At 49.1% G+C, this 27,380-nt stretch overlaps 1 protein-coding gene and 1 long non-coding RNA gene across 3 annotated transcripts in view; both read left to right on the forward strand.

Moving 5' to 3' along the window:
- LOC140419167 (uncharacterized) overlaps positions 1-27,380 on the forward strand; it is a 415,920-nt gene that overhangs the window by 162,604 nt on the left and 225,936 nt on the right. The window lies entirely within an intron of this gene.
- LOC140419153 (uncharacterized) lies at positions 3,839-26,238 on the forward strand. 2 transcript variants are annotated; one of them, XM_072502919.1, is made up of 3 exons: positions 3,839-3,894; positions 5,200-7,505; positions 23,235-26,238. In XM_072502919.1, exon 2 carries the CDS (start codon positions 5,631-5,633, stop codon positions 7,014-7,016), a length of 1,386 nt encoding a protein of 461 aa, XP_072359020.1. In that variant the 5' UTR covers positions 3,839-3,894; positions 5,200-5,630; the 3' UTR covers positions 7,017-7,505; positions 23,235-26,238. The 2 variants fall into 2 exon arrangements, 1 of the variants encoding a protein (XP_072359020.1); XR_011945564.1 differs by lacking the exons at positions 3,839-3,894; positions 5,200-7,505 and adding an exon at positions 7,516-7,716.

Genomic DNA, 27,380 nt, shown 5'->3' on the forward strand with positions numbered 1-27,380 from the left:
AGCTGAATACGAATGTGCGGAGGCTTCCGAATGTGACCATGATGCCCTTGGAGGGTGGGGACGCAGGAGTGGTAGCGGCAATGGACGCGGAGAAAGCTTTTGATAGGGTGGAGTGAGAAGTGTCAGGCAGATTTGGGTTTGGGGAGGAATTCATAGGGTGGGTCAAATTGTTGTATCAGGCCCCGGTGGCGAGTGTTTCGACGAACCGGCGGCGGTCGGGGTACTTTAGACTATATCGTGAACGAGGCCCTTGTCCCCCCTGCTGTTTGCCCTAGCGATTGAGCCGCTGGCTATGGCATTGAGAGAGTCCAGAAACTGGAGGGGTTGGTTCAGGGGTGAGGGAGGAGCACCGTGTTTCACTGTATGCGGATGACCTGCTCCTGTACATTGCAGATCCGGTGGAGGGGATGAGGGAGGTCATGCGGATACTTGGGGATTTTGGAGACTTCTCGGGATACAAGCAAAATGTGGGAAAAAGCGAGCTTTTTGTGGTGCATGCGAGGGACCAGGAGAAGAGGTTGGGAGAGCTACCGCTCAAGATGGTGGAGAGGAGCTTTCGGTACTTGGGCATCCAGGTTGCCAAGAGTTTGGGGGTCCTGCATAAGCTCAACTTAGCGCGGCTGGTGGATCAGATGGAGGAGGACTTTAGGAGGTGGGACATGCTGCCACTCTCCCTGGCGGGCAAGGTGCAGTCCGTAAAGATGATGGCCCTCCCAAGGTTCTTGTTCGTCTTCCAGTGCCTGCCCATTCTCATCCCCAAGTCCTTTTTCAAACGGGTAAATAGGAGTATTAGAGATTTGTGTGGGCAAATAAGACCCCGCGGGTTGAGACTGTTTTTGGAGTGCAGTCGGGTGGGAGGGGATTGGTGCTGCCAAACGTGTGCAGCTATTACCGGGCAGCAAATGTGTCTATGATTCGGGAATAGGTAATGGAGGGAGAGGGGGCGGCGTGGAAGCACCGTCCTGTACAGATACTAGCCTGGGGGCACTGGTGACGGCACCGTTGCCACTTCCGCCGAAACAGTATACCACGAGCCCGGTGGTGGCAGCGACACTGAGGATTTGGGGGCAGTGGAGACGGCATAGGGGGGAGGTAGGGGCCTCAGCCTGGACTCCGATATGGAGCAACCATGTCTAGGATAGACGGAGGGTTCCTAAGCTGGCACAGGGCGGGAATCAAAAGGATGGGTGATTTGTTTATCGATGGGACTTTTGCCAGTCTGAGGGCGCTGGAGGAGAAATTTGGGTTACCCCTGGGGAACACTTTTAGGTACATGCGGGTTCGGGTGTTTGTGAAAAAGCAGGTGGGGGAATTCCCGCTGCTACCTGCCCGGAGGATGCAGGACAGGGTGGTCTCGGGCATGTGGGTGGGGGATGGCAAAGTATCGACATATACCAGGAGCTGCAGGAGGCGGAGGAGGCCTCAGTGGAAGAGCTGAAGGGCAAATGGGAGGAGGAGCTGGATTGGGGCCTGTGGGCTGACGCCCAGGGCAGGGTCAATTCCTCCTCATCTTGCGCCAGGCTAAGCCTGATTCAGTTTAAATTAGTGCACCGGGCGCATATGACAGGGGCGAGAATGAGTAAGTTCTTTGGGGTAGAGGACAAGTGTGTGAGATGTTCAGGGAGCCCAGCGAACCACGCCCATTTGTTTTGGACATGCCCGGCACTTGTGGAATTTTGGAAAGGCTTTGCAAAGGCTATGTCCAAGGTCTTGGACACTCGGGTTAAACCGAGCTGGGGGAATAGTGATATTTGGGGTATCGGATGATCCGGGAGTGCAGGAGTCGAAAGAGGCTGGAGTTCTAGCCTTTGCCTCCTTGGTAGCCCGGAGAAGGCTCCTGTTAATGTGGAGGGACGCGAAGGCCCCAAGCATAGAGGCTTGTGTCAGTGACATGGCGCGGTTTCTCAGGTTGGAGAAGATGAAGTTTGCCTTGCGAGGGTCCTTGCAGGGGTTCTCCAGGCGGTGACGAATGTGATATAAAATAGTTACTTTAAATATTAATGTAGATGTAGGCCGGTCTAATTCATGTTAGTTCACAGACAAAGGATTTCAGAGAGCATGGCAAGGGGAGGGGTTTGGGGTGTTTAGAGTATGAGGAGAAAAGGATGCTGGGTAATAAGAGGCCAGAGGAAGGAATGAGAAGTGAGCCAATTAGGATGTATGGCCAGGTCAGGAGGTGTATAGGATGACCTATGGGAACCGTGTATGTGAAACTTGATGCCATTTGAATGTGTTGGTAGAGGTTTCTTTGTTCTCGAGAAGCACTCGATTCTGGAGACCTAGGAGACTGCTTGTGTTCTGGGTTTTTGTGAAACGAGTCAGACTTGCAAGTCGAATAAAAATAACTAATGCTATGCCTACAAATCCATCTCGAGTTCATTTGAGGCCAGACTGACGGGTAAAGAAAAATATGTTTTATCAGCGGTGGCAACTGTTCCTTGACTTTCTCGCGGAACGTTAGATGGAGGTCAGCAGCAGCAGCAATCCAGGGGGGGGGGGGGGTTGATTTCATTTTATTTGTTTCATTCACCTTGTTTTGTTTGTTAAACTGTTAATTTGTTAGAGGGTTAAATTGTTTTTGTTGGCTTATTGTTTTGTTCTCTTTGCATTATATTTTCTTTTGTAGTGGTTTGTAAAAATTATTGAAAAATTTTGAATAAAAACATTTTTTAAAACAAACTGCCTGTTTCCACATACATTAAATTATCCGGCCTCTCTCCTGTGTCTGTGTGCCTGGGGCTGAAACCTCGGTCATGCCATTGTCACCTCCCGATTGGACAATTCCATCACACACCTGGCTGCTCTCCCACATTCTACCTCTGGAAGCTTAAAGCCATCCAAAAGTCTGCTACCCATGTCTTAATTCACAGCAAGTTCCTTTCCCCTATGATCCCTGTGCTCCGAGACTTGCATTCACTCCCAGTCAATTGAAAATGAAAATCGCTTATTGTCACAAGTAGGCTTCAAATGAAGTTACTGTGAAAAGCCCCTAGTCGCCACATTCCGGCGCCTGTTCGGGGAGGCTGGTACGGGAATTCTCACCCTTGTTTTCAAATCCCTCCATGGCCTCGTCTCTCCCTATCTCTGTCATCTCCTCCAGCCCCACAACCCCCGAGATATCTGCACAGCTCTGATCCTGGACTCTTGCACACGCTTGATTCCAATTACTTCGCCATGGTTTTCAGTTCCCTCGGCCCCAAGCACTGAATTCCCTCCCTAAACCTCCCCGTCTCCACCTCACTCACCTCCTTTCAGACCCTTTAAAACTCACCTCTTGGACCAAGTTTTTGGTCACCTGTCCTAATATCTCCTTTTGTGTCTGGGTGTCTCACTTTGTTTTATAATGTTGCTGTGAAGTTGACTGGGATGATTTCTGATGTTAAAGGTGTTATATAAATAGAAGTTGTTGTTGTTGACTGTAACCCTGACCTCCTGTTTTACAAAATCCCATTGGTTTCACAACAAACTCTATCTCTGATGTTTTGCCCCGTGTGGGTTTGCAGCCTCTATAAAGACGGCGGCCGTTAACTCAGGCCTGTCACCGGGAGCAGGCCGCAGCTGTCCCCCGCTCGATGCAAACACGGGCCCGGAAACTTCTTATTGGGGTTTGGGGTCCACACCGCGTTTCAGTGAAACCGCCCGGCCGAGACCAGCATCGACACTGCGCATGCTCCAGCTCACAATGATCGGGTAATTGACGGCAGCTCGGGACCAATAGAAAGAGAGGGGCGGGGCTGGAGTACCGAGGGAAGCAGCTGATCCTCCAACCAATCGGAGTGAATGGGGGCGGGGCAGAGCCACGATCACCAACGTGACTAAGAGCATGCGCAGTGCCGATGACAGGTTAGGATTCAGGCCGTCGGGTGAAAATCGTTCGCCGGTCAGATCCGCGCGGTGAGTCATGAGGGAGGGATGGAGGCGGCGGATAGGTCGGGAGGCTTTACAAACACTTCGTGTTGGCCACAGGTCTGGATACGAAGCTCGGATACAGCAATTGAACCGGCGAAAGCTGCTCGGGCTTTTCCCTGAGACAGGCCCGAGTGGCCGGGCGCACGCGAAGAGAGCGAGAGCCCCGGGTTTGCTCCACCTCTCGTTCATTCTGATTGGTTGGAGGACCAGCTGCTCTCGTTCCTCCAGATCCGCCCCTTCTTCCTATTGGTCCGAACCCGCCGTCAATCAGTCCCCGGGCATTGTGAGCTGGAGCAAACCCTTCACAATCATTGTCAGCTCCCTGGTTTGCAGCTGCGGAGCTTCTCCCTCCCTCCCGGGAACAGGCCCAGGTTAACGGGCACCATCCTGCTTCAGACACTGGAAGATGGGGGATAATAAATAAGAGCTTACACTTTGCACTCAAATCAATGAGGACTCTGATCTCTGGCAAGAAAGGAAACCCTGGCAGGTGGGCGGGGAGGGTTCACAAACACCCACTGGAGGCCCCAAACTCCCAATAAGACCCATTGATATTATTGTCAGTGCAGACAGGAGCTGTAGAACTGAACCCAGGCAGAGGAGAGGGAGAAAACTGGGAGTGGAGGAAAGAAACGGTGAGATGGGTTTGGATTTCAGCCCAGGGAGGAGCGAGAGTGTGTGGGACGGGGATTTACAGCTTTGGGGGAACAAGAGAGGAAAAAATGTTCCAGAGAAATTAGAATTGCCTGTTCAGAATTTCTATCCTGGACTGACAGTGATGGCTTTTGTAAACTCCTTTTACAGGGGGTTAGAATTGGAGAATTTGCACACAACAAACTGAACCCAACAGAAAGGTTTGTCTCATTGCGAATTCTATCCTGCATTGAAAGTGATGACTTTTGTAACATGAGAGATTACAGCTCTCAGGAAAGATTAAATGGAGAGGGGTGATGTGAGAGAGTGACCATCAATAAACAACAAGTCATAAATACAAGATAGTTATGGATAAATCCAAGGGGACAATACAGACAAATTTATTTCCTCACAGGTTCTGAATGTGCAACCCATTACCATGGAAAGGAGTTGAGGAAAGTGCTGAGATGTTTTCAAAAGGAAACGGGACAAGGACATGAGAGAAAATGGAATCGAAAATCAGCTGAAAGGCTGAGATTTGATAGGTGGGACAGTCGGGAGATGTGTGCCGAGTATGGACAGCAGCAGAATCTGTGACAGAATGGCCTGTTTGTGTTTTATATATTCACAATATTACAATGTAATCTCCTTTCACAGAATATTTGCAGATGCAAACAACATGTTGAGATCTGACCGAGTCACTTGATTCATCAGGACTGGCCTTTCAACGTGGAAGGAGAAATGTTTGTCTGTTTCTTCTTTTGGAAAAAATTTCAAAAATCAGTGATTGGAAAAGCACCGAGACACGGACATCTAAGTAATTTTCCACAGTGAGCTGGAACTGAGCTTTAACCAATCACACAGCATGAAATTAAATTGCAGCATTTACATCAGGGAGACAACGTACTCAGGCTTCAACTGATGATCCAAGCTGGAGAGACATAAGGACATTCGCACCGAAGGAATCAAGAAGCAGAAATTGGACATTCAGCCCCGTGAGCCTGTTCCACCATTTAATAACATCACGGCTGATCTGATAGTGACCTCAAATCTGCATCCCACCTACACCTGATAACTTGTCGATAACCATGGAGAAACCGTGGCAATGTGGGGACTGTGGGATGGGATTCAATTACCCATCTGAATTGGAAACTCATCAACGTATTCACACTGGGGAAAGGCCGTTCACCTGCTCCGTGTGTGGAAAGGGATTCACTCGGTCATCATACCTCCTGACACACCAACTTGTTCATACTGATCAGAGACCATTTAAATGTGCTGACTGTGGAAAGAGCTTTAAGCGCAGAAAGGATTTACTGACACATCAACGCACTCACACTGGGGAGAGGCCATTCACCTGCTCCGTGTGTGGGAAGGGATTCACTCTGTCATCCCACCTCCTGACACACCAACTTGTTCATACTGATCAGAGACCTTTTAAATGTGCTGATTGTGAGAAGAGCTTTAAAAGCAGAAATAGTTTACTGTTACATCAACGCACTCACACTGGGGAGAGGCCATTCACCTGTTTGGAATGTGGGAAGGGATTTACTGATTTGTCAAACCTCCGGGCTCACCGTCAGGTTCACTCTGACCAGAGACCTTTTAAATGTGCTGACTGTGGAAAGAGCTTTAAATCCAGAAAAGATCTACTGACACATCAACGCCATCACACTGGAGAGAAGCCATTCACCTGCTCCGTGTGTGGGAAGGGATTCACTCAGTCATCATTCCTCCTGAGACACCAACTTGTTCATACTGATCAGAGACCTTTTAAATGTGCTGACTGTGAGAAGAGCTTTAAAAGTAAAAAGGATTTACTGAGACACCAAAGCGCTCACACTGGGGAGAGGCCATTCACCTGCTCTGTGTGTGGGAAGGGATTCACTCGGTCATCCCACCTCCTGGAGCACCAACTTGTTCATTCTGATCAGAGACCTTTTAAATGTGCTGACTGTGAGAAGAGCTTTAAAAGTAAAAAGGAATTACTGAGACACCAACGCACTCACACTGGGGAGAGGCCATTCACCTGCTCCTTGTGTGGGACGGGATTCACTCAGTCATCAATCCTACTGAGACACCAACTTGTTCATACTGATCAGAGACGTTTTAAATGTGCTGATTGTGAGAAGAGCTTTAAAAGTAAAATGAATTTACTGAGACACCAACGCAATCACACTGCGGAGAGGCCGTTCTCCTGCTCCGTGTGTGGGAAGAGATTCACATGTTCATCCCAGCTTCTGCAACACCAGCGAGTTCATACTGGGCAGAGACCGTACTCTTGCCCCGTGTGTGACAAGAAATTTACTCAGTCATCCCACCTGATGACACACCAACTTGTTCACATTGATCAGAATCCTTTTAAGTGTTCTGACTGTGAAAAGAGATTTAAAAGTAAACCAAATCTGCGGAAACACCAGCGAGTTCACACAAACAGAATCATAGTATATACAGTGCAAAAGGAGGGCATTTAGCTCATTGAGTGCACCAGCGCTTAGAAAGAGCACCCGACTTAAGCCCGTACCTCTGACCCAACCCGTAACCCCACCTACCCTTTTTGGACACTAAGGGCAATTTAGCATGGCCAGTCCACCTAATCTGCACATTTTTGGGCTGTGGAAACCGGAGTAGCCGGAGGAAACCCACACAGACACTGGGAAAACGCGCAGACTCCGCACAGACAGTGACCCAAGCCGGGAATCAAACCTGGGCCCCTGGAGCTGTGAAGCAACGGTGCTAACCACTGTGTTACCATGTGGCCCACACGTGGGAGCGGTACTGGGAGAGGCTGTTTAACTGCTCCGTGTGTGGGAGGAGATTCACTCAGTCAAACAACCTGCACAGGCATCAGCAAGTTCGCAGGCAACAGCAGGGCTTGGATTCAGCTGTTGTTGCTGCTGTGAGTCACATCCAGGACTGAATGATGCCTGGACGTCCGTTCCAGTGGGGCTCCACAGTTTCCGGTATATATCAATGATTTAGACTGAAATGTATGTACCACGATTATATAAATGTTGCTCATGTGTTTTAGACAATGAGGGAGAAAGCCATGGACTGGGCCAGGTGGACAGAAAAGTGGTGAATGGAAATTTAGATAATGAGAGGTTAGGAAAACACTTCAGTTAACTCCCGATAAAAATAAGGTCACTTCAGGATAATGGAAAAAACTGATTGGTGAATATCTGATGAATCTTTATTTGTTTCATTCTTTTTTTATATAAATTTAGAGTTCCCAATTCATTTTTTCCAATTCAGGGACAATTTAGTGTGGCCAATACACCTAGCCTGCGCATCTTTGGGTTGTGGGGGCGAAACCCACGCAAACACGGGGAGAATGTGCAAACTCCACACGGAGAGTGACCCAGAGCCAGCATCGAACCTGGGACTTCAACGCCGTGAGGCCGTAGTGCTAACTACTGCACCACCATACGGCCCTATTTGTTTTAATCTTAAGTTTATTTACTTAAGTCAGTGAATAATGAAATAAATAATGCACATCCAGTTCCATGTGGGAAAACCAGGGCACTTCCATTACGCTGGAAATGTCATCAGCTGGAGCAGCAGAAAGCAAAGGGGAATGGTCCAGAGGTATTTTTGTGACTGGAAGACTGTTTCCAGCGGAGTTCTGGATTGTTCAGGACACGGTTCCATGTTTTGTGTGGTATATATGAATGATTTAGATTTTTCTTTTATAAAATATTTTATTGAAAATTTTTGGTCAACCAACACAGTACATTGTGCATCCTTTACACAATATTATAACAACACAAATAACAATGACCTATTTTATAAACAGAAAATGAATAAATAATAAATAACAAAATTGAAAACTAACCCTAATTGGCAACTGCCTTATCACAAGTAACACTCTCCAAAAATATAATTTAACAGTCCAATATATAATTATCTGTAGCAACGACCTATACATATTATACAGTATATATTAACAACCCTGAGAGTCCTTCTGGTTCCTCCTCCCCCCCCCCCCCCACCCCTGCCATCCTGGGCTGCTGCTGCTGCCTTCTTTTTTCCATTCCATCTATCTTGCTGCGAGGTATTCGACGAACGGTTGCCACCGCCTGGTGAACCCTTGAGCCGACCCCCTTAGAACGAACTTAATCCGCTCTAACTTTATAAACCCTGCCATGTCATTTATCCAGGTCTCCACCCCCGGGGGCTTGGCTTCTTTCCACATTAGCAATATCCTGCGCCGGGCTACTAGGGATGCAAAGGCCAAAACATCGGCCTCTCTCGCCTCCTGCACTCCCGGCTCTTGTGCAACCCCAAATATAGCCAACCCCCAGCTTGGTTCGACCCGGACCCCCACTACTTTTGAAAGCACCTTTGTCACCCCCATCCAAAACCCCTGTAGTGCCGGGCATGACCAAAACATATGGGTATGATTTGCTGGGCTTCTCGAGCCCCTCGCACACCTATCTTCCACCCCAAAAAATTTACTGAGCCGTGCTCCAGTCATATGCGCCCTGTGTAATACCTTAAACTGAATCAGGCTTAGCCTGGCACACGAGGACAAAGAACAAAGAACAAAGAAATGTACAGCACAGGAACAGGCCCTTCGGCCCTCCAAGCCCGTGCCGACCATACTGCCCGACTAAACTACAATCTTCTACACTTCCTGGGTCCGTATCCTTCTATTCCCATCCTACTCATATATTTGTCAAGATGCCCCTTAAATGTCCCGATCGTCCCTGCTTCCACTACCTCCTCCGGTAGTGAGTTCCAGGCACCCACTACCCTCTGCGTAAAAAACTTGCCTCGTACATCTACTCTAAACCTTGCCCCTCTCACCTTAAACCTATGCCCCCTAGTAATTGACCCCTCTACCCTGGGGAAAAGCCTCTGACTATCCACTCTGTCTATGCCCCTCATAATTTTGTATACCTCTATCAGGTCGCCTCTCAACCTCCTTCGTTCCAGTGAGAACAAACCGAGTTTATTCAATCGCTCCTCATAGCTTATGCCCTCCATACCAGGCAACATTCTGGTAAATCTCTTCTGCACCCTCTCTAAAGCCTCCACATCCTTCTGGTAGTGTGGTGACCAGAATTGAACACTATACTCCAAGTGTGGCCTAACTAAGGTTCTATACAGCTGCAACATGACTTGCCAATTCTTATACTCAATGCCCCGGCCAATGAAGGCAAGCATGCCGTATGCCTTCTTGACTACCTTCTCCACCTGTGTTGCCCCTTTCAATGACCTGTGGACCTGTACTCCTAGATCTCTTTGACTTTCAATACTCTTGAGGGTTCTACCATTCACTGTATATTCCCTACCTGCATTAGCCCTTCCAAAATGCATTACCTCACATTTGTCCGGATTAAACTCCATCTGCCATCTCTCCGCCCAAGTCTCCAGACAATCTAAATCCTGCTGTATCCTCAGACAGTCCTCATCGCTATCCGCAATTCCACCAACCTTTGTGTCGTCTGCAAACTTACTAATCAGACCAGTTACATTTTCCTCCAAATCATTTATATATACTACAAAGAGCAAAGGTCCCAGCACTGATCCCTGTGGAACACCACTGGTCACAGCCCTCCAATTAGAAAAGCATCCCTCCATTGCTACCCTCTGCCTTCTATGGCCTAGCCAGTTCTGTATCCACCTTGCCAGTTCACCCCTGATCCCGTGTGACTTCACCTTTTGTACTAGTCTACCATGAGGGACCTTGTCAAAGGCCTTACTGAAGTCCATATAGACAACATCTACTGCCCTACCTGCATCAATCATCTTAGTGACCTCCTCGAAAAACTCTATCAAGTTAGTGAGACACGACCTCCCCTTCACAAAACCGTGCTGCCTCTCACTAATACGTCCATTTGCTTCCAAATGGGTGTAGATCCTGTCTCGAAGAATTCTCTCCAGTAATTTCCCTACCACTGAAGTAAGGCTCACCGGCCTGTAGTTCCCGGGATTATCCTTGCTACCCTTCTTAAACAGAGGAACAACATTGGCTATTCTCCAGTCCTCCGGGACATCCCCTGAAGACAGCGAGGATCCAAAGATTTCTGTCAAGGCCTCAGCAATTTCCTCTCCAGCCTCCTTCAGTATTCTGGGGTAGATCCCATCAGGCCCTGGGGACTTATCTACCTTAATATTTTTTAAGACACCCAACACCTCGTCTTTTTGGATCACAATGTGACCCAGGCTATCTACACCCCCTTCTCCAGACTCAACATCTACCAATTCCTTCTCTTTGGTGAATACTGATGCAAAGTATTCATTTAGTACCTCGCCCATTTCCTCTGGCTCCACACATAGATTCCCTTGCCTATCCTTCAGTGGGCCAACCCTTTCCCTGGCTACCCTCTTGCTTTTTATGTACGTGTAAAAAGCCTTGGGATTTTACTTAACCCTATTTGCCAATGACTTTTCATGACCCCTTCTAGCCCTCCTGACTCCTTGCTTAAGTTCCTTCCTACTTTCCTTATATGCCACACAGGCTTCGTCTGTTCCCAGCCTTTTAGCCCTGACAAATGCCTCCTTTTTCTTTTTGACGAGGCCTACAATATCACTCGTCATCCAAGGTTCCCGAAAATTGCCATATTTATCTTTCTTCCTCACAGGAACATGCCTGTCCTGTATTCCTTTCAACTGACACTTGAAAGCCTCCCACATGTCAGATGTTGATTTGCCCTCAAACATCCGCCCCCAATCTATGTTCTTCAGTTCCCGCCTAATATTGTTATAATTATCCTTCCCCCAATTTAGCACATTCATCCTCGGACCACTCTTATCCTTGTCCACCAGTACTTTAAAACTTACTGAATTGTGGTCACTGTTACCGAAATGCTCCCCTACTGAAACATCTACCACCTGGCCGGGCTCATTGCCCAATACCAGGTCCAGTACCGCCCCTTCCCTAGTTGGACTGTTTACATATTGTTTTAAGAAGCCCTCCTGGATGCTCCTTACAAACTCCGCCCCGTCTAAGCCCCTGGCACTAAGTGAGTCCCAGTCAATATTGGGGAAGTTGAAGTCTCCCATCACCACAACCCTGTTGTTTTTACTCTTTTCCAAAATCTGTCTACCTATCTGCTCCTCTATCTCCCGCTGGCTGTTGGGAGGCCTGTAGTATACCCCCAACATTGTGACTGCACCCTTCTTATTCCTGATCTCTACCCATATAGCCTCACTGCCCTCTGAGGTGTCCTCTCGCAGTATAGCTGTGATATTCTCCCGAACAAGTAGCGCAACTCCGCCTCCCTTTTTACATCCCCCTCTATCCCGCCTGAAACATCTAAATCCTGGAACGTTTAGCTGCCAATCCTGCCCTTCCCTCAACCAGGTCTCTGTAATGGCAACAACATCATAGTTCCAAGTAGTAATCCAAGCTGTAAGTTCATCTGCCTTACCCGTAATGCTCCTTACATTAAAACATATGCACTTCAGGCCACCAGACCCGCTGTGTTCAGCAACTTCTCCCCGTCTGCTCTGCCTCAGAGCCACACTGTCCCTATTCCCTAGTTCTCCCTCAATGCTCTCACCTTCTGACCTATTGCTCCCGTGCCCACCCCCCTGCCATACTAGTTTAAACCCTCCCGTGTGACACTAGCAAACCTCGCGGCCAGGATATTTATGCCTCTCCGGTTTAGATGCAACCCGTCCATCTTATACAGGTCACACCTGCCCCGGAAGAGCTCCCAGTGGTCCAGATAACGGAAACCCTCCCTCCTACAGCAGCTGTTTAGCCACGTGTTTGTCTGCTCTATCTTCCTATTTCTAGCCTCACTGGCACGTGGCACAGGGAGTAATCCCGAGATTACAACCCTCGAGGTCCTGTCTTTTAACTTTCTGCCTAGCTCCCTGAACTCCTGCTGCAGGACCTCATGCCCCTTCCTGCCTATGTCGTTAGTACCAATATGTACAACGACCTCTGCCTGTTTGCCCTCCCCCTTCAGGATTCCCTCTACCCGTTCGGAGACATCCTGGACCCTGGCACCAGGGAGGCAACATACCATCCTGGAGTCTCTTTCACGTCCACAGAAGCGCCTATCTGTGCCCCTGACTACAGAGTCCCCTATTACTATTACTCTTCTGCGCTTTGACCCTCCCTTCTGAACATCAGAGCCAGCCGTGGTGCCACTGCTCTGGCTGCTGCTGTTTTCCCCTGATAGCCTATCCCCCCCGACAGTATCCAAAGGGGTATATCTGTTCGAGAGGGGGACAACCACAGGGGATTCCTGCACTGACTGCCTGCCCTTTCTGGTGGTCACCCATTTCTCTGCCTGCACCTTGGGTGTGACCACATTTACATAACTGCGATCTATGACGCTTTCCGCCACCTGCATGCTCCTAAGTGCATCCAATTGCTGCTCCAACCGAACCATGCGGTCTGTGAGGAGCTGCAGTTGGGTGCACTTTCTGCAGATGAAGCCATCTGGGACGCTGGAAGCCTCCCGGATCTGCCACATCTCACAGTCAGAGGACGACGAGTTTACCCTGCTTAGGGCATCTGCCCACAGCCCCTCCTCGATCTCCTCCCCCAGCTCTTCTTCCCATTTCCCTTTTAGTTCATCTACCATAGTCTCCCCTTCGTCCGTCATTTCCCTATATATATCTGACACCTTACCATCCCCCACCCATGTCTTTGAGATCACTCTGTCCTGCACCTCTTGTGTCGGGAGCTGCGGGAATTCCCTCACCTGTTGCCTCGCAAAAGCCCTCAGTTGCATATACCTGAATGCATTCCCTTGGGGCAACCCATATTTCTCGGTCAGCGCTCCCAGACTCGCGAACTTCCCATCCACAAACAGATCTTTCAGTTGCGTTATTCCTGCTCTTTGCCACATTCCATATCCCCCATCCATTCCCCCCGGGGCAAACCTATGGTTGTTTCTTATCGGGGACCCCCCCAAGGCTCCAGTCTTTCCCCTATGCCGTCTCCACTGTCCCCAAATCTTCAGTGTAGCCACCACCACCGGGCTTGTGGTGTAGTTCCTCGGTGAGAACGGCAATGGGGCTGTCACCATAGCCTGTAGGCTAGTCCCCCCACAAGACGCCCTCTCTAATCTCTTCCACGCCGCTCCCTCCTCCTCTCCCATCCACTTACTCACCATTGAAATATTAGCGGCCCATAGTACTCACTTAGGCTCGGTAGTGCCAGCCCCCCCCTATCCCTGCTACGCTGTAAGAATCCCTTCCTCACTCTCGGGGTCTTCCCGGCCCACACAAAACCCATGATGCTCTTTTCAATCCTTTTTTAAAAAGCCTTCGTGATCACCACCGGGAGGCACTGAAACACAAAGAGGAATCTCGGGAGGACCACCATCTTAACCGCCTGCACCCTCCCTGCCAGTGACAGGGATACCATATCCCATCTCTTGAAATCCTCCTCCATTTGTTCCACCAACCGCGTTAAATTTAATCTATGCAATGTGCCCCAATTCTTGGCTATCTGGATCCCCAGGTAACGAAAGTCCCTTGTTACCTTCCTCAACGGTAGGTCCTCTATTTCTCTACTCTGCTCCCCTGGATGCACCACAAACAACTCACTTTTCCCCATGTTCAATTTATACCCTGAAAAATCCCCAAACTCCACAAGTATCCGCATTATTTCTGGCATCCCCTCCGCCGGGTCTGCCACATATAGTAACAAATCGTCCGCATACAAAGATACCCGGTGTTCTTCTCCTCCTCTAAGTACTCCCCTCCACTTCTTGGAACCCCTCAACGCTATCGCCAGGGGCTCAATCGCCAGTGCAAACAATAATGGGGACAGAGGGCATCCCTGCCTTGTCCCTCTATGGAGCCGAAAATATGCAGATCCCCGTCCATTCGTGACCACGCTCGCCATCGGGGCCCTATACAACAGCTGCACCCATCTAACATACCCCTCTCCAAAACCAAATCTCCTCAACACCTCCCACAAATAATCCCACTCCACTCTATCAAATGCTTTCTCGGCATCCATCGCCACTACTATCTCCGTTTCCCCCTCTGGTGGGGGCATCATCATTACCCCTAACAGCCTCCGTATATTCGTGTTCAGCTGTCTCCCCTTCACAAACCCAGTTTGGTCCTCGTGGACCACCCCCGGGACACATTCCTCTATTCTCATTGCCATTACCTTGGCCAGGATCTTGGCATCTACATTTAGGAGGGAAATAGGTCTACAGGACCCGCATTGTAGCGGGTCCTTTTCCTTTAAGAGAAGCGATATCGTTGCTTCAGACATAGTCGGGGGCAGTTGTCCCCTTTCCTTTGCCTCATTAAAGGTCCTCGTCAATACCGGGGCGAGCAAGTCCACATATTTTCGATAAAATTCGACTGGGAATCCATCCGGTCCCGGGGCCTTTCCCACCTGCATGCTCCTAATTTCTTTCACCACTTCTTCTACCTCGATCTGTGCTCCCAGTCCCACCCTTTCCTGCTCTTCCACCTTGGGAAATTCCAGCCGATCCAAAAAGCCCATCATTCTCTCCCTCCCATCCGGGGGTTGAGCTTCATATAATTTTTTATAAAATGTCTTGAACACTCCATTCACTCTCTCCGCTCCCCGCTCCATCTCTCCTTCCTCATCCCTCACTCCCCCTATTTCCCTCACTGCTCCCCTTTTCCTCAATTGGTGTGCCAGCAACCTGCTCGCCTTCTCCCCATATTCGTACTGTACACCCTGTGCCTTCCTCCATTGTGCCTCTGCAGTGCCCGTAGTCAGCAAGTCAAATTCTACATGTAGCCTTTGCCTTTCCCTGTACAGTCCCTCCTCCGGTGCTTCCGCATATTGTCTGTCCACCCTCAAAAGTTCTTGCAGCAACCGCTCCCGTTCCTTACTCTCCTGCTTCCCTTTATGTGCCCTTATTGATATCAGCTCCCCTCCAACCACCGCCTTCAGCGCCTCCCAGACCACTCCCACCTGGACCTCCCCATTATCATTGAGTTCCAAGTACTTTTCAATGCACCCCCTCACCCTTAAACACCCCCCCCCTCATCAGCCATTAGTCCCATGTCCATTCTCCAGGGTGGGCGCCCTCCTGTTTCCTCCCCTATCTCCAAGTCTACCCAGTGTGGAGCGTGATCCGAAATGGCTATAGCCGTATACTCCGTTCCCCTCACCTTCGGGATCAACGCCCTTAACAGCACAAAAAAGTCTATTCGCGAGTAGACTTTATGGACATAGGAGAAAAACGAGAACTCCTTACTCCTAGGTCTGCTAAATCTCCACGGGTCTACACCTCCCATCTGCTCCATAAAATCTTTAAGTACCTTGGCTGCTGCCGGCCTCCTTCCAGTCCTGGACTTCGACCTATCCAGCCCTGGTTCCAACACCGTATTAAAATCTCCCCCATTATCAGCTTTCCCATCTCTAGGTCCGGAATGCGTCCTGGCATCCGCCTCATAAAATTGGCATCATCCCAGTTCGGGGCATATACATTTAGCAAAACCACCGTCTCCCCCTGTAGTTTGCCACTCACCATCACGTATCTGCCCCCGTTATCCGCCACTATAGTCTTTGCCTCGAACATGACCCGCTTCCCCACTAATATAGCCACCCCCCTGTTTTTCGCATCTAGCCCCGAATGGAACAGCTGCCCCACCCATCCTTTGCGTAGCCTAACCTGGTCTATCAGTTTCAGGTGCGTTTCCTGTAACATAACCACATCTGCCTTAAGTTTCTTAAGGTGTGCGAGTACCCGTGCCCTCTTTATCGGCCCGTCCAGCCCTCTCACGTTCCACGTGATCAGCCGGGTTGGGGGGCTTCCTACCCCCCCCCCCCCCCCCCCCCCTTGTCGATTAGCCATCCCCTTTTTCCAGCTCCTCACCCGGCTCCCACGCAGCTGTATCTCCCCCCGGGCGGTGCCCCCCCCGCCCATCCCCTCCCATACCAGCTCCCCCCTCTCCCCAGCAGCAGCAACCCAGTAATTCCCCCCTCCCACCCCCCCGCTAGATCCCCCGCTAGCGTAATTACTCCCCCCATGTTGCTCCCAGAAGTCAGCAAACTCTGGCCGACCTCGGCTTCCCCCCGTGACCTCGGCTCGCACCGTGCGACGCCCCCTCCTTCCTGCTTCTCTATTCCCGCCATGATTATCATAGCGCGGGAACCAAGCCCACGCTTCTCCCTTGGCCCCGCCCCCAATGGCCAACGCCCCATCTCCTCCACCTCACCTCCTCCCCCCATCACCACCTGTGGAAGAGAGAAAAGTTACCACATCGCAGGATTAGTACATAAAACTCCTCTTTCCCCCCTTTTTAACCCCCCTCTTCGCCCCCCACATTCGCCCCACCACTTTGTTCAAACGTTCTTTTTAATAACCCGCTCATTCCAGTTTTTCTTCCACAATATAAGTCCACGCTTCATCCGCTGTCTCAAAGTAGTGGTGCCTCCCTCGATATGTGACCCACAGTCTTGCCGGTTGCAGCATTCCAAATTTTATCTTCTTTTTATGAAGCACCGCCTTGGCCCGATTAAAGCTCGTCCTCCTTCTCGCCACCTCCGCACTCCAGTCTTGGTAAACGCGGATCACCGCGTTCTCCCATTTACTGCTCCAAGTTTTCTTTGCCCATCTAAGGACCATTTCTCTATCCTTAAAACGGAGGAATCTCACCACTATGGCTCTGGGAATGTCTCCTGCTCTCGGTCCTCGCGCCATCACTCGGTATGCTCCCTCCACCTCCAACGGACCCGCCGGGACCTCCGCTCCCATTAACGAGTGCAGCATCATGCTCACATATGCCCCGACATCCGCTCCCTCCGCACCTTCAGGAAGACCAAGAATCCTCAAGTTGTTCCTCCTTGCGTTGTTCTCCAGTGCCTCCAACCTTTCCACACATCGTTTCTGATGTGCCTCATGCATCTGCGTCTTCACCACCAGGTCCTGTATGTCGTCCTCATTCTCGGCTGCCTTTGCCTTCACGACCCGAAGCTCCCGCTCCTGGGTCTTTTGTTCCTCCTTTAGCCCTTCGATCGCCTGTAGTATCGGGGCCAACAGCTCTTTCTTCATTTCCTTTTTGAGCTCTTCCACACAGCATTTCAAGAACTCTTGTTGTTCAGGGCCCCATGTTAAACTGCCACCTTCCGACGCCATTTTGGTTTTTGCTTGCCTTCCTTGCCGCTGTTCTAAAGGATCCACTGCAATCCGGCCACTTTCTCCTCCTTTTTTCATCCGTATCCAGGGGGGATTCCCTTCTGGTTTACCGCACAGTGTTTTTAGCCGTCAAAATTGCCGTTGGGGCACCTATCAAGAGCCCAAAAGTCCGTTTCACCGGGAGCTGCCGAAACGTGCGACTCAGCTGGTCATCGCCGCACCCGGAAGTCATGATTTAGATTTTAACACAGGGACATTGTTAAGACATTTGCAGTCTTGTGGTTTACAGTGAGGAATAAAGTTGTAGACTACAGGAAGATATCGGTAGACTGATCAGCTGGGCAGCAACGAAGCAAATGGAGATCAATCTGGAGGAGTGTGAGGTAATAAATACATTTGTGGTTCGTGTACAAGGACACACAGATCTTTCTCTACTCTGGTATTCTGCATTCTCTCTATTTAAATTATTATTCTTCCCAACACAGGACAACTTCACTTTTTTCCCAAATTATACTTTAGCTGCCATATATTTCCCACTGACTTACCCTATGTGTGATCTTTCTGCTGGCTGTGTAACTGGGTGAAGCTCTTTTCACGGTTCATTGGAACTCGCTCACTTGGGGCGGGGGGGGGGGGGCGCTGTTGAGAATCGGCACGTTTCCAGTCACAATAATATTTGAAATCTTTTCCCACGGGCAGAATAGACTCAACATTGCTCCTTCCACATTCAATGGCCTGTGATATTCCAGTCCCAATGAATCGAATAACTGTTACCCTTCAATGTGATGTTTGGTTTGAGTTTCTAATCTGCAAATTTTCCTCTTTAATACCTTGTACAAAATTTGGGACAGACAATTCCACTTTCAATGTTTTCTTTCACTTACCCAAAGCTGTAAATTCTCATCTCACACACTCTCCCTTCATTTCTGTGATAAGAACCAAACCCATCTCACCATCTGCACCATTTCTTTCCTCCACTCCCAGTTTTCTTCCTCTCTCCTCTGTCTGGGTTCAGTTCTCCAGCTCCTGTCTGCAGACTGACAATAAAATCAATGGGTCTTATTGGCAGTTTGGGGCCTCCAGCGGGTGTTTGTGAATCCTGCCGCCCACCTGCCAGGGTTTCCTTCCTTGCCAGAGATCAGAGTCCTCGTTGATTTGAATGCAAAGTGTAAGCTCTTATTTCTTGTCCCCCCTCCCCCATCCTCTGATGTGAACCATCCTCCAGTGTCTCAAGCAGGATGGTGCCCGTTAACCTGGGCCTGTTCCCGGGAGGGAGAAGCTCCGCAGCTGCAAACCAGGGAGCTGTGAACCCTTGTGAAGGGTTTGCTCCAGCTCACAGTGCTTGGGGACTGATTGATGGCAGGTATGGACCAATAGGCAGAGTTGCAGGCTGGAGGACCGAACAAGAACGGCTGGTCCTCCAACCAATCAGTGTGAATGGGAAGCGGGGCTGAGCCGGATGTCCCACATTGGCTGAAAGTCTGCATCATTTTGAAAGCTGATTTTTATAATAATCTTTATTGTCACAAGTAGGCTTACAGAAACACTGCGATGAAGTTACTGTGAAAAGCCCCTAGTCACCACATTCCGGCACCTGTTCGGGTACACAGAGGGAGAATTTAGCATGTCCAATTCACCTCACAAGCATGCCTTTCAGGACTTGTGGGAGAGAACCAGAGTGCCCGGAGGAAACCCACGCAGACACAGGGAGAACGTGCAGACTCCGCACAGACAGTGACCCAATCTGGGAATTGAACCTGGGACCCTGGCACGCAACAGTGCTAACCACTGTGCTACCATGCCACCTTTTGTCTCAAATCACTGCTACCGTGATTTGTCTCAGACCCCAGGAGAAAACGGGACCTTTCTGTGGCTTTAGACAGATGAAACCCTGTGGGTGTGGAGCAAACATTTCAACATTTGTTGCTGAAATGTGGCAACAAGATAGTTCAATCTACAAACAATTCAAAGACTGACTTAAAGGGCTTGTTCAGCTCAGTGGGCTAGACAGCTGATTTGTAATGCAGAATAAGGCCAGCAGTGCGGGTTCAATTTCCATACCAGCTTACCCGAACAGGCGCCGGAATGTGGCGATTAGGAGCTTTTCGCAGTAACTTCATACTTGTGACAATAAAAGATTATTATTATCAAGGAATAACTGGCAGACAGGAAATGTCACCAATAGAACAAGTACTGTTTCTCATTCTAACAACTAGGACAGGATAGGGAGAAGGTTAATACTGTTACCATTCAAAGATGGCACCGTGATGCAGTGGTTAGCACTGCTGCCTCACGGCGTCGAGATCCCAGGTTCGATCCAACTGCAATTATGTAGTTTTCAGGTTTCCCACCACACTTATACACATAAGCACCCACACACACTCACAGACACACAGAAGCACCCACACACTCACAGACACACACGGGGACACTTCCAGTCCAATCAGATGGAAATTTTTCCTCACACTAACCAACTTGACTATTACTGTGGTTATGTCCACAGTTTTGTCGAAATTCAAGTAAACCTATCCCTGTGGGACTGTGAGCAGTTTTAACCATCCAGTGTTTAACCGTCCATTGATCAATGTGAGATTGTTTACAATACAGGGCACCATCCTTGAATAATTGCAACCTGCTATTACAGATGATGCTAATTCCCCTGAGCTTGATGGGGAGATGAAGAGGAATCTAAGACAGGTTACAAAGAGAAAAATGCAATGGGAATGTTTGCACTGAGCAAGAGAAAAGCTTTGAAGCAGCAAAAGGATTAAATATTTTGCGCCCCGAGGTGGTGTGTGTGTGGGGGGAGGGGGTGGGGGGTGTAAATACAGGGAAGCCAGGTGGGGACGGTACAAATGATTATTTATTTGAAAATATTTTATTCCGGCATATATAATTTTAAAGAGGAAAAACAACAAAGTAAATACTCAGCCAAACCCAGCCAACGTGGCTCACATACATAGTGCGGGATTCTCCACTCCCGCGCCGAAGTGCCCACACCGTGGTGAACGCCGTCGAGGTTCACGACGGCGCGAAACGGCCCCTATCCCGACCGATTCAGGGCCCGATAATGGGCTAGGATTGGGGCCGCGTCATCTACATGCGCCAGGCCTTGTCGCCGCGTAAAGGCGGCGCCGCATACATGATGCGGCCGGCGCCGCATAACTGGCGTCACCCGCGCATGCGTGGTTGCCGTCCTCTCCGAGTCCGCCCCGCAAGAAGATGGTGGACGGATCTTGCGGGGCCGCGGAAGGAAGGAAGTCCTCCTTCAGAGAGGACGGCCCAATGGTGGGCACCGACCGCGGGCCATCCCACATTTGAGGTACCCCCTGGTGCAGGATCCCCCCTCCCCACCCCCGCAGGCCGCCCCCCCCCCCCAGCGTTCCTGCACTGTTCCCGATGGCAGCGACCAGGTGTGGACGGCGCCGGGGGGAACCCGCCGTTTTGGCCTGGCCGCTCGGCCCATCCGGGCCTGAGAATAGCGGGGGTGCCGGAGAATCGCCATTTTGGGTGTCTCCGGCGATTCTCCGGCCTGCGGCCCGCGGAACCCGACGGGGCCGTTCCCGCCGCTTGGGAGAATCGCAGGAGGGCGTCGGACCGGCATCCCGGGAAATTTTGGCGGCCCAGGCGATTCTCCCAACCGGCGCAGGAGTGGAGAATCTCGCCCATAATTCCCCACTCCCCCTTTCCTACTAACTATTTCCCACCTCAACCAGCCCCCCACCCTCTTCTAAAAGCTTAATTATCCCCCAAAAAGTCGTTAACCGTTGGCACCTCTGGGCAAACCCTAACATCGATCCCCTCAGGGCGAATTTGATCATTTCAAGCCTGAGAAACTCGATCATGTCACTAAATCATAGCCCCCATTTCAGAGACTCCGAGTCCCTCCACGCCAATAAGATCCATCTCCCAGCTCCCAGGGAGGCAAAGGCCGAAACATCGGCCTCTCTCGCCCCCTGAACTCCCGGGTCTTCCGACACACCAAACATCGCAACCTCTGGTCTCGGAATCACCTGTACCATCAATATCTTCGACATGACATCGGCAAATCCCTGCCAAAATCCCCTAAACCTTGGACATGCCCAAAACATATGGACATGATTTGTGGGCTCACCTGCACCATCCACACCTGAACTCCACCCCTTCAAACTGCAACTAATTCTCAAAACATTATTGAACAGTTCTCAAATGGAAAGGCACTTGACCACATTAAAACTAAGGATCTGCAATAGTCGTTTGTTCTAGCAAGTTATATTTAGGCAAGATTATAAACAGAGGGCATTGATTTAAGATGATTATAAAAAGAAGCAATGCTGATGAGAAGAAAACATTCTGTGCTGCATGTGATAACATGAATGCACTGCTCGGAAATGTGGTGGAGGCAGATTCAATTGACGTTTTGAAAGAGAATTGGACAACTATCTTACTATCAGATCAGCCATGACCTTATTAAATGGTGGAGCAGACTGGGCTGAATAGCTAACTCCAGCTCCTTGCTCATCTGTTCGTATCTTTTGAGGAAAAAAATATCTAGAGTTCAGGGCCAATGACAGGGGATTGTGACTGTTGCAGAAAGTTGGCACAGATACAATTTGTCGAGTGCCTTCATTTTGTGCTGTCACCTTTCTATGACATTGTGAGATTAGAGAAATGCAGTGCACCAATGCAAGAGAGGCAGATTGCTCCCTCCCAATATAATGGAAACCCTGTGCCCCAGTGCAGGAGAGGTTGGTTGTTGGGCAGCGTGAGCTGAACATACATGGCTGGATAAAAACTAAGGCAGATGTCAAGATCCTTGGAGGGAAAACATATCTGGAGGGAGTGGGTCAAAAAACCTGGGGAGTTGCATTTTGCATGAATCGTGAGTGTGACCCAGTCACAATTATGAACAGTAAACAAACCTATCACTGGTAAATACTGTGCATACTGTAGATCAGCCTGCTGGCTGCCCATGTCCAAGTGATATCTTAGCAGAATAATGTGCTGGTCTTAAATAAAGTATCCGAACCTCTCATTTTGTTTCATGCCCAGCAGGTTGCTTATCTGTGGTCTTTTGTTTTGCTAACTGGGAAAAATAATCTTTCTGTTTACTAATTGCTCTCTATGGCGGCTGCTGTACCCGGAATCCCCCGCGCTGCAGAAAGTCCCCGATCAGTGAGTGTAGGAGGCCAGTGCACAGGTGCAGTGTGGGTGTGAGCTCTGAGCATGCTCAGTGTCAGTCATGGTGAGAGACTGAGGAGGAGCGGATGGTTTGGGAGGAGATTGTGAGCACAGGGCAGGAATGGAAGCCGCGGCTGCACTGGAAACGTTATCAACTTCTGGGGTCGGCCTGAGGCCCCAAATAAAAGGCCGCAGGCACCATGTTTACCTCGGCTGGCTGCCTGCGGTGACAGGCCCTGGGGGAGCGGGCTCACTGGCCGCCATCTTGCGAGTGGGAGGCGGGGCTTCCTCCCTGGTGACAGGCCCAGGTTACCCAGGCAACCGGCCACCGCCATCTTGGACAGGGCTCAGGTCTTTCCCCATGAGAGACAGAGTCTGGGATTGACAGATTTGGGGAAAGGATATTCCAGAGAAATTAGAATTGTCTGTTCTGAATTTCTATTGTGTACTCATAGTGAGCACTCTTTTCAAATCACTTTGCAGGAGGTCAGGAGAGGATTTACAGACAGAAAATCGAATCAAAAATCATGTCAAAGTCTTTACAGAGATCCATCAGGAGCTAAATATCATTGCTCTCTGAATGTGGAAGGAGAAATTATTGTCTGCTCTGTCTGGTGGAGAAGATTTAAAACATTAGTGTGACTGGACACACACACGCCTGAGTGAGTGAGTTCCAGTGAACTGACTGTGGAAAGAGCTTTAACCAGTTACACAGTCTGAAAAAACATCACATCATTCACAGTGGGGAGAAACCATACACGTGTTCTGTGGACGAGGCTTCAACTGATTGTCCAACCTGGAGAATCACAAGGACACCAACTCCATGGGGAAACCATGGAAATGTGAGGATTGTGGGAAGAGATTCAATTATCCATCCCGGCTGGAAATTCATCGACGCATTCACACTGGGACCAACACCACAAAACGATTGTGGAAATGTGAGGATTGTGGTAAAGGATTCTATTATCCATGCCTGCTGGAAATCCATCAACGCAGTCACACTGGGGAGAAGCCATTCATCTGCTCCATATGTGGGAAAGGATTCACTCAGTCGTCTGGCCTTTCGTTACATCAGCGAGATCACACTGGGGAGAGGCCATTCAGCTGCTCTGTGGGAAGGGTTTTACTCAGTTGGCCCTGCTGACACACCAGAGAAATCACACTGGGGAGAGTCCATTCAGCTGCACTTCCTGTGGAAAGAGATTCAGGTCTTCATCCAACCTCAACGCCCACAAGCGTGTTCACACTGGGGAGAAAGCATTCACCTGCTCCGAGTGTGGGATGGGATTCACTCAGTCAACCAACCTGGTGGTACACAGGAGAATTCACACTGAGGAGAAACCACTCAGCTGCACTTCCTGTGGAAAGAGCTTCAGGCAGTTATCCACACTCACTGCACACCAACGCACTCACACTGGAGAGAGACCATTAACCTGTTCCTTATGTGGGAAGGGATTCACGCAATCAGCCAGCCTCATGTTACACCAGCGAATTCACACTGAGTAGAGGCCGTTTGCCTGCACTCACTGTGGAAAGAGATTCAGGCAGTCTTCCGACCTCACTGCACTCCATGTTCACACCGGGCAGAGACCGTTCATCTGCTCCGTCTGTGGAAAGGGATTCACTCAGTCATCCGGCCTTTGGTCACACCAGCGAGTTCACACTGAGGTGAAGCCGTTCAGCTGCACAGCCTGTGGAAAGAGTTTCAGATCTTCATCTAATCTCAACGTACACAAGCGCGTTCACACTGGGGAGAGGCCGTTCATCCACTCTGTGTGTGGGAAGGGATTCAGTCGGTCACACAATCTGTGGACACACCAGAGAGTTCACAAGTGACTGCAGGGATTGGATTATGTTGTTATTGTTGCTGTTACACACATCCAGGATTGTTAGTCTGATAATATTTGGTTTGTTTCTGGTGAAATTAACAACCCAATAACAGACGGAACTGTAATGTTCTGGATATCTCCCTGATTTTCGGGGCTGCAATGTCCCTGTTGAAAACACCATCTGGGATCTTTCCCCTTCAGTCAAGAACTCTCAACAGAAGCTACTTTACAATAAAATTATTAACTTCTACTTGAATCCTAAATTGCTCTTTGATGTAAAATCTACAATTCAGTGTCTGAAAGGTTCCACTGATGAACATCTCCAATTGTAACGTGCTGATTAATCCTTGCTGACAATTCTCTCTGACATATACGTTCTTCACATTGGGAGCTCCATTATATTATCACGGCACATTGAACAAAACAGTAAAGTATTTCACAGACACAAATAAAATTTACATTGACATTGATGAACAGTCAACATTGATATTGATGAAGTTTGGAAGTCGCTGAGTTGAATCATTTCTGACACAGTAGCAGCAACATTTGGTAAAGGTGGAACCCACAACAAAGACTGGTTTGAGAGCCACTCAGCAGAGATGACATCTGTCGTTGAAGCAAAAAGAAAAGCCAACCTGATGTACAACATAAATCCAACACCGAGAACACTGCATCATGTGAAAGTAACCCAGAAAGTAGCAAAGGACAGTAGCAAATAAACACGGGATGAGCCGACATCAAGAATTCCAAACTGCCTATGACAATGGAAATCTATCTGTTATGTATTTGATGGGATTAAGAGGACAATTAGTACTGCTTTCATCAAAGTAGGTGTCCTGAAATCATCAGACTCTAAAGTCCTCACTGACAGAAGTAAACAGATGTCCCGTTGGGTTGAACACAACCGTGAGCTGCACTCCTGTGAGACGGACAGCTCCTCGTCTCTGTTTGACTCTCCTGCAGCTTCCTGTCATGGTTGAATTGGACAAGAACACTCATCATTTGAGCTGGAAAAGGCCATTGATTGCTGAGCAAACAGAAAGGTGCCCGGCGAGGATGGAATTCCAGCTGAACTGCTCACACACAGAAAGTCCCATCAACTGTCCCACCTTCATAACCTCCTCTTTTGGGGTGTGAGACTGGTCCACGGAACATGTGAGATGCAATAAAAACAGCAGTGACAGAGGAGATTGCATCAACCACAGGAACATTCCACTCCTTAGAGTCAGGGGGAAGACCTTCACTTGGGTCATGTTTAAAGATTAATCTACTTGCAGACTGAGTGTGTCCAGAAGCACAGTGCGGTTTCTGTGCTGACAGATCTACAGTGAACATGATCTTCTCCACACACCAGCTACAAGAGAAGTGACCAATTGGGATTTAATCTAAAGTGTCAGTGCTGAGAAAGTGAAATGTTCTAATTACTGAGTGAAAGTAAACCTTTCAGTGTGAATCACAATTTACTGGTACAATTGGAAAAGGCACCAAAACGTTTCAAACTCTGAAGATAAACTTCAGCCTTGAAGTTATGTTTCGGAGCTCACAAGCTGTGGAAATCTTTGTGAATGTTTCTTCTTCCCTTTTGTAAACAAGCAGAGAAGTTAACCCTTTCCCCTGACAGCACGGCAATGATTTGAAATAAAGATTTGTCTTTTAAAGATTTGGTTTCATCCAATTTGTTGGGGTCATATTTCCGGTCGTGGGAATCATAGCGGGCGGAATGGAAAATTTAAAGGTCCATTGACCTTGGGAGGGAATTTCAGGGCTCCAGAATAAGATAGAATGATCATGAATGGGAATAAAAGAGAAAGGCCACACCATCAAATGGGAATTGGAATTATTCAGCCTGGGGCAGGCAAATGGTTTCTCCCCAGTGTGAACTCGCTGGTGTAACAGAAAGCTGGATAACTGAGTGAATTCCCACACTCAGAGCAGGGGTACGGCCTCTCCCCGGTGTGAACCCGTTGGTGTGTCAGCAGATTTGCTTTTCTTTTGAAGCTCTTCTCACAGTCGGAACATTTCAAAGGTCTGGTATCAGAGTGAACAAGTTGATGCGTAGTGAGGTGGGTTAGTCGAGTGAACCTCTTCCCACACTTGGAGCAAGTGAATGGTCTTTCGCCGGTGTGACTGCGCCGATGAATATCCAGCACAGACAGAGATATGAATCCCTTACCATGGTCCTCACATTTCCACGGTTTGTCCATGGTGCCAATGTCCTTGTGTCTCTCCAGGTTGGACAATCGGTTGAAAACTGTGAATGGTGTGATTTATTTTCAGGCAGTGTCAAAGCTCTTTCCACAGTCAGTTCACTGGAACACTCTCACTCGGGTGTGTGTGTGTCTCGGTGCTTTCCCAGGCACACCGGTGTTTTGATATATTTTTCCACAGCACAGCCAAGCATGTCTCCATCCACATTTAAAAGCTAATGATATTCAGGTCCTGATGAATTGAATGACTGTCAGATCTTGATCTGATGTGAGTTTCCTTTCTGTCAATCCACTCCTTGTAACCCATTAAAACCAATTTGCACAGGTTAGTCCAGGACAGAAAGGTGGAACAGATAATTCTAGTTCCCGGGGTTTAATTATTGCTCTCTTCTCCCCAAAGCTGCAAATCCCAGTCCCACACACTCTCCCCTTCTCACAAACTCACCACAATGATTTCACGGTCACCAATACCGAGATGAACATTAAATTCCAGATTAATTGAATTTACACTCCACCAATTGCCATGATGGGATTTGAATCCTTGTGCCCAGAACACTAGCCTGTGTCTGTGGATCGCTGGTAGAGTGAACCCC

Source organism: Scyliorhinus torazame, chromosome 5, assembly GCF_047496885.1.
Source record: "Scyliorhinus torazame isolate Kashiwa2021f chromosome 5, sScyTor2.1, whole genome shotgun sequence".
In the NCBI taxonomy this organism is placed as follows: Eukaryota; Metazoa; Chordata; class Chondrichthyes; order Carcharhiniformes; family Scyliorhinidae; genus Scyliorhinus; species Scyliorhinus torazame.

Excerpts from the sequence above, each read along its gene's own strand:
- LOC140419153 (XM_072502919.1), top strand. The coding sequence starts at position 5,631 with ATGGAGAAACCGTGGCAATGTGGGGACTGTGGGATGGGATTCAATTAC.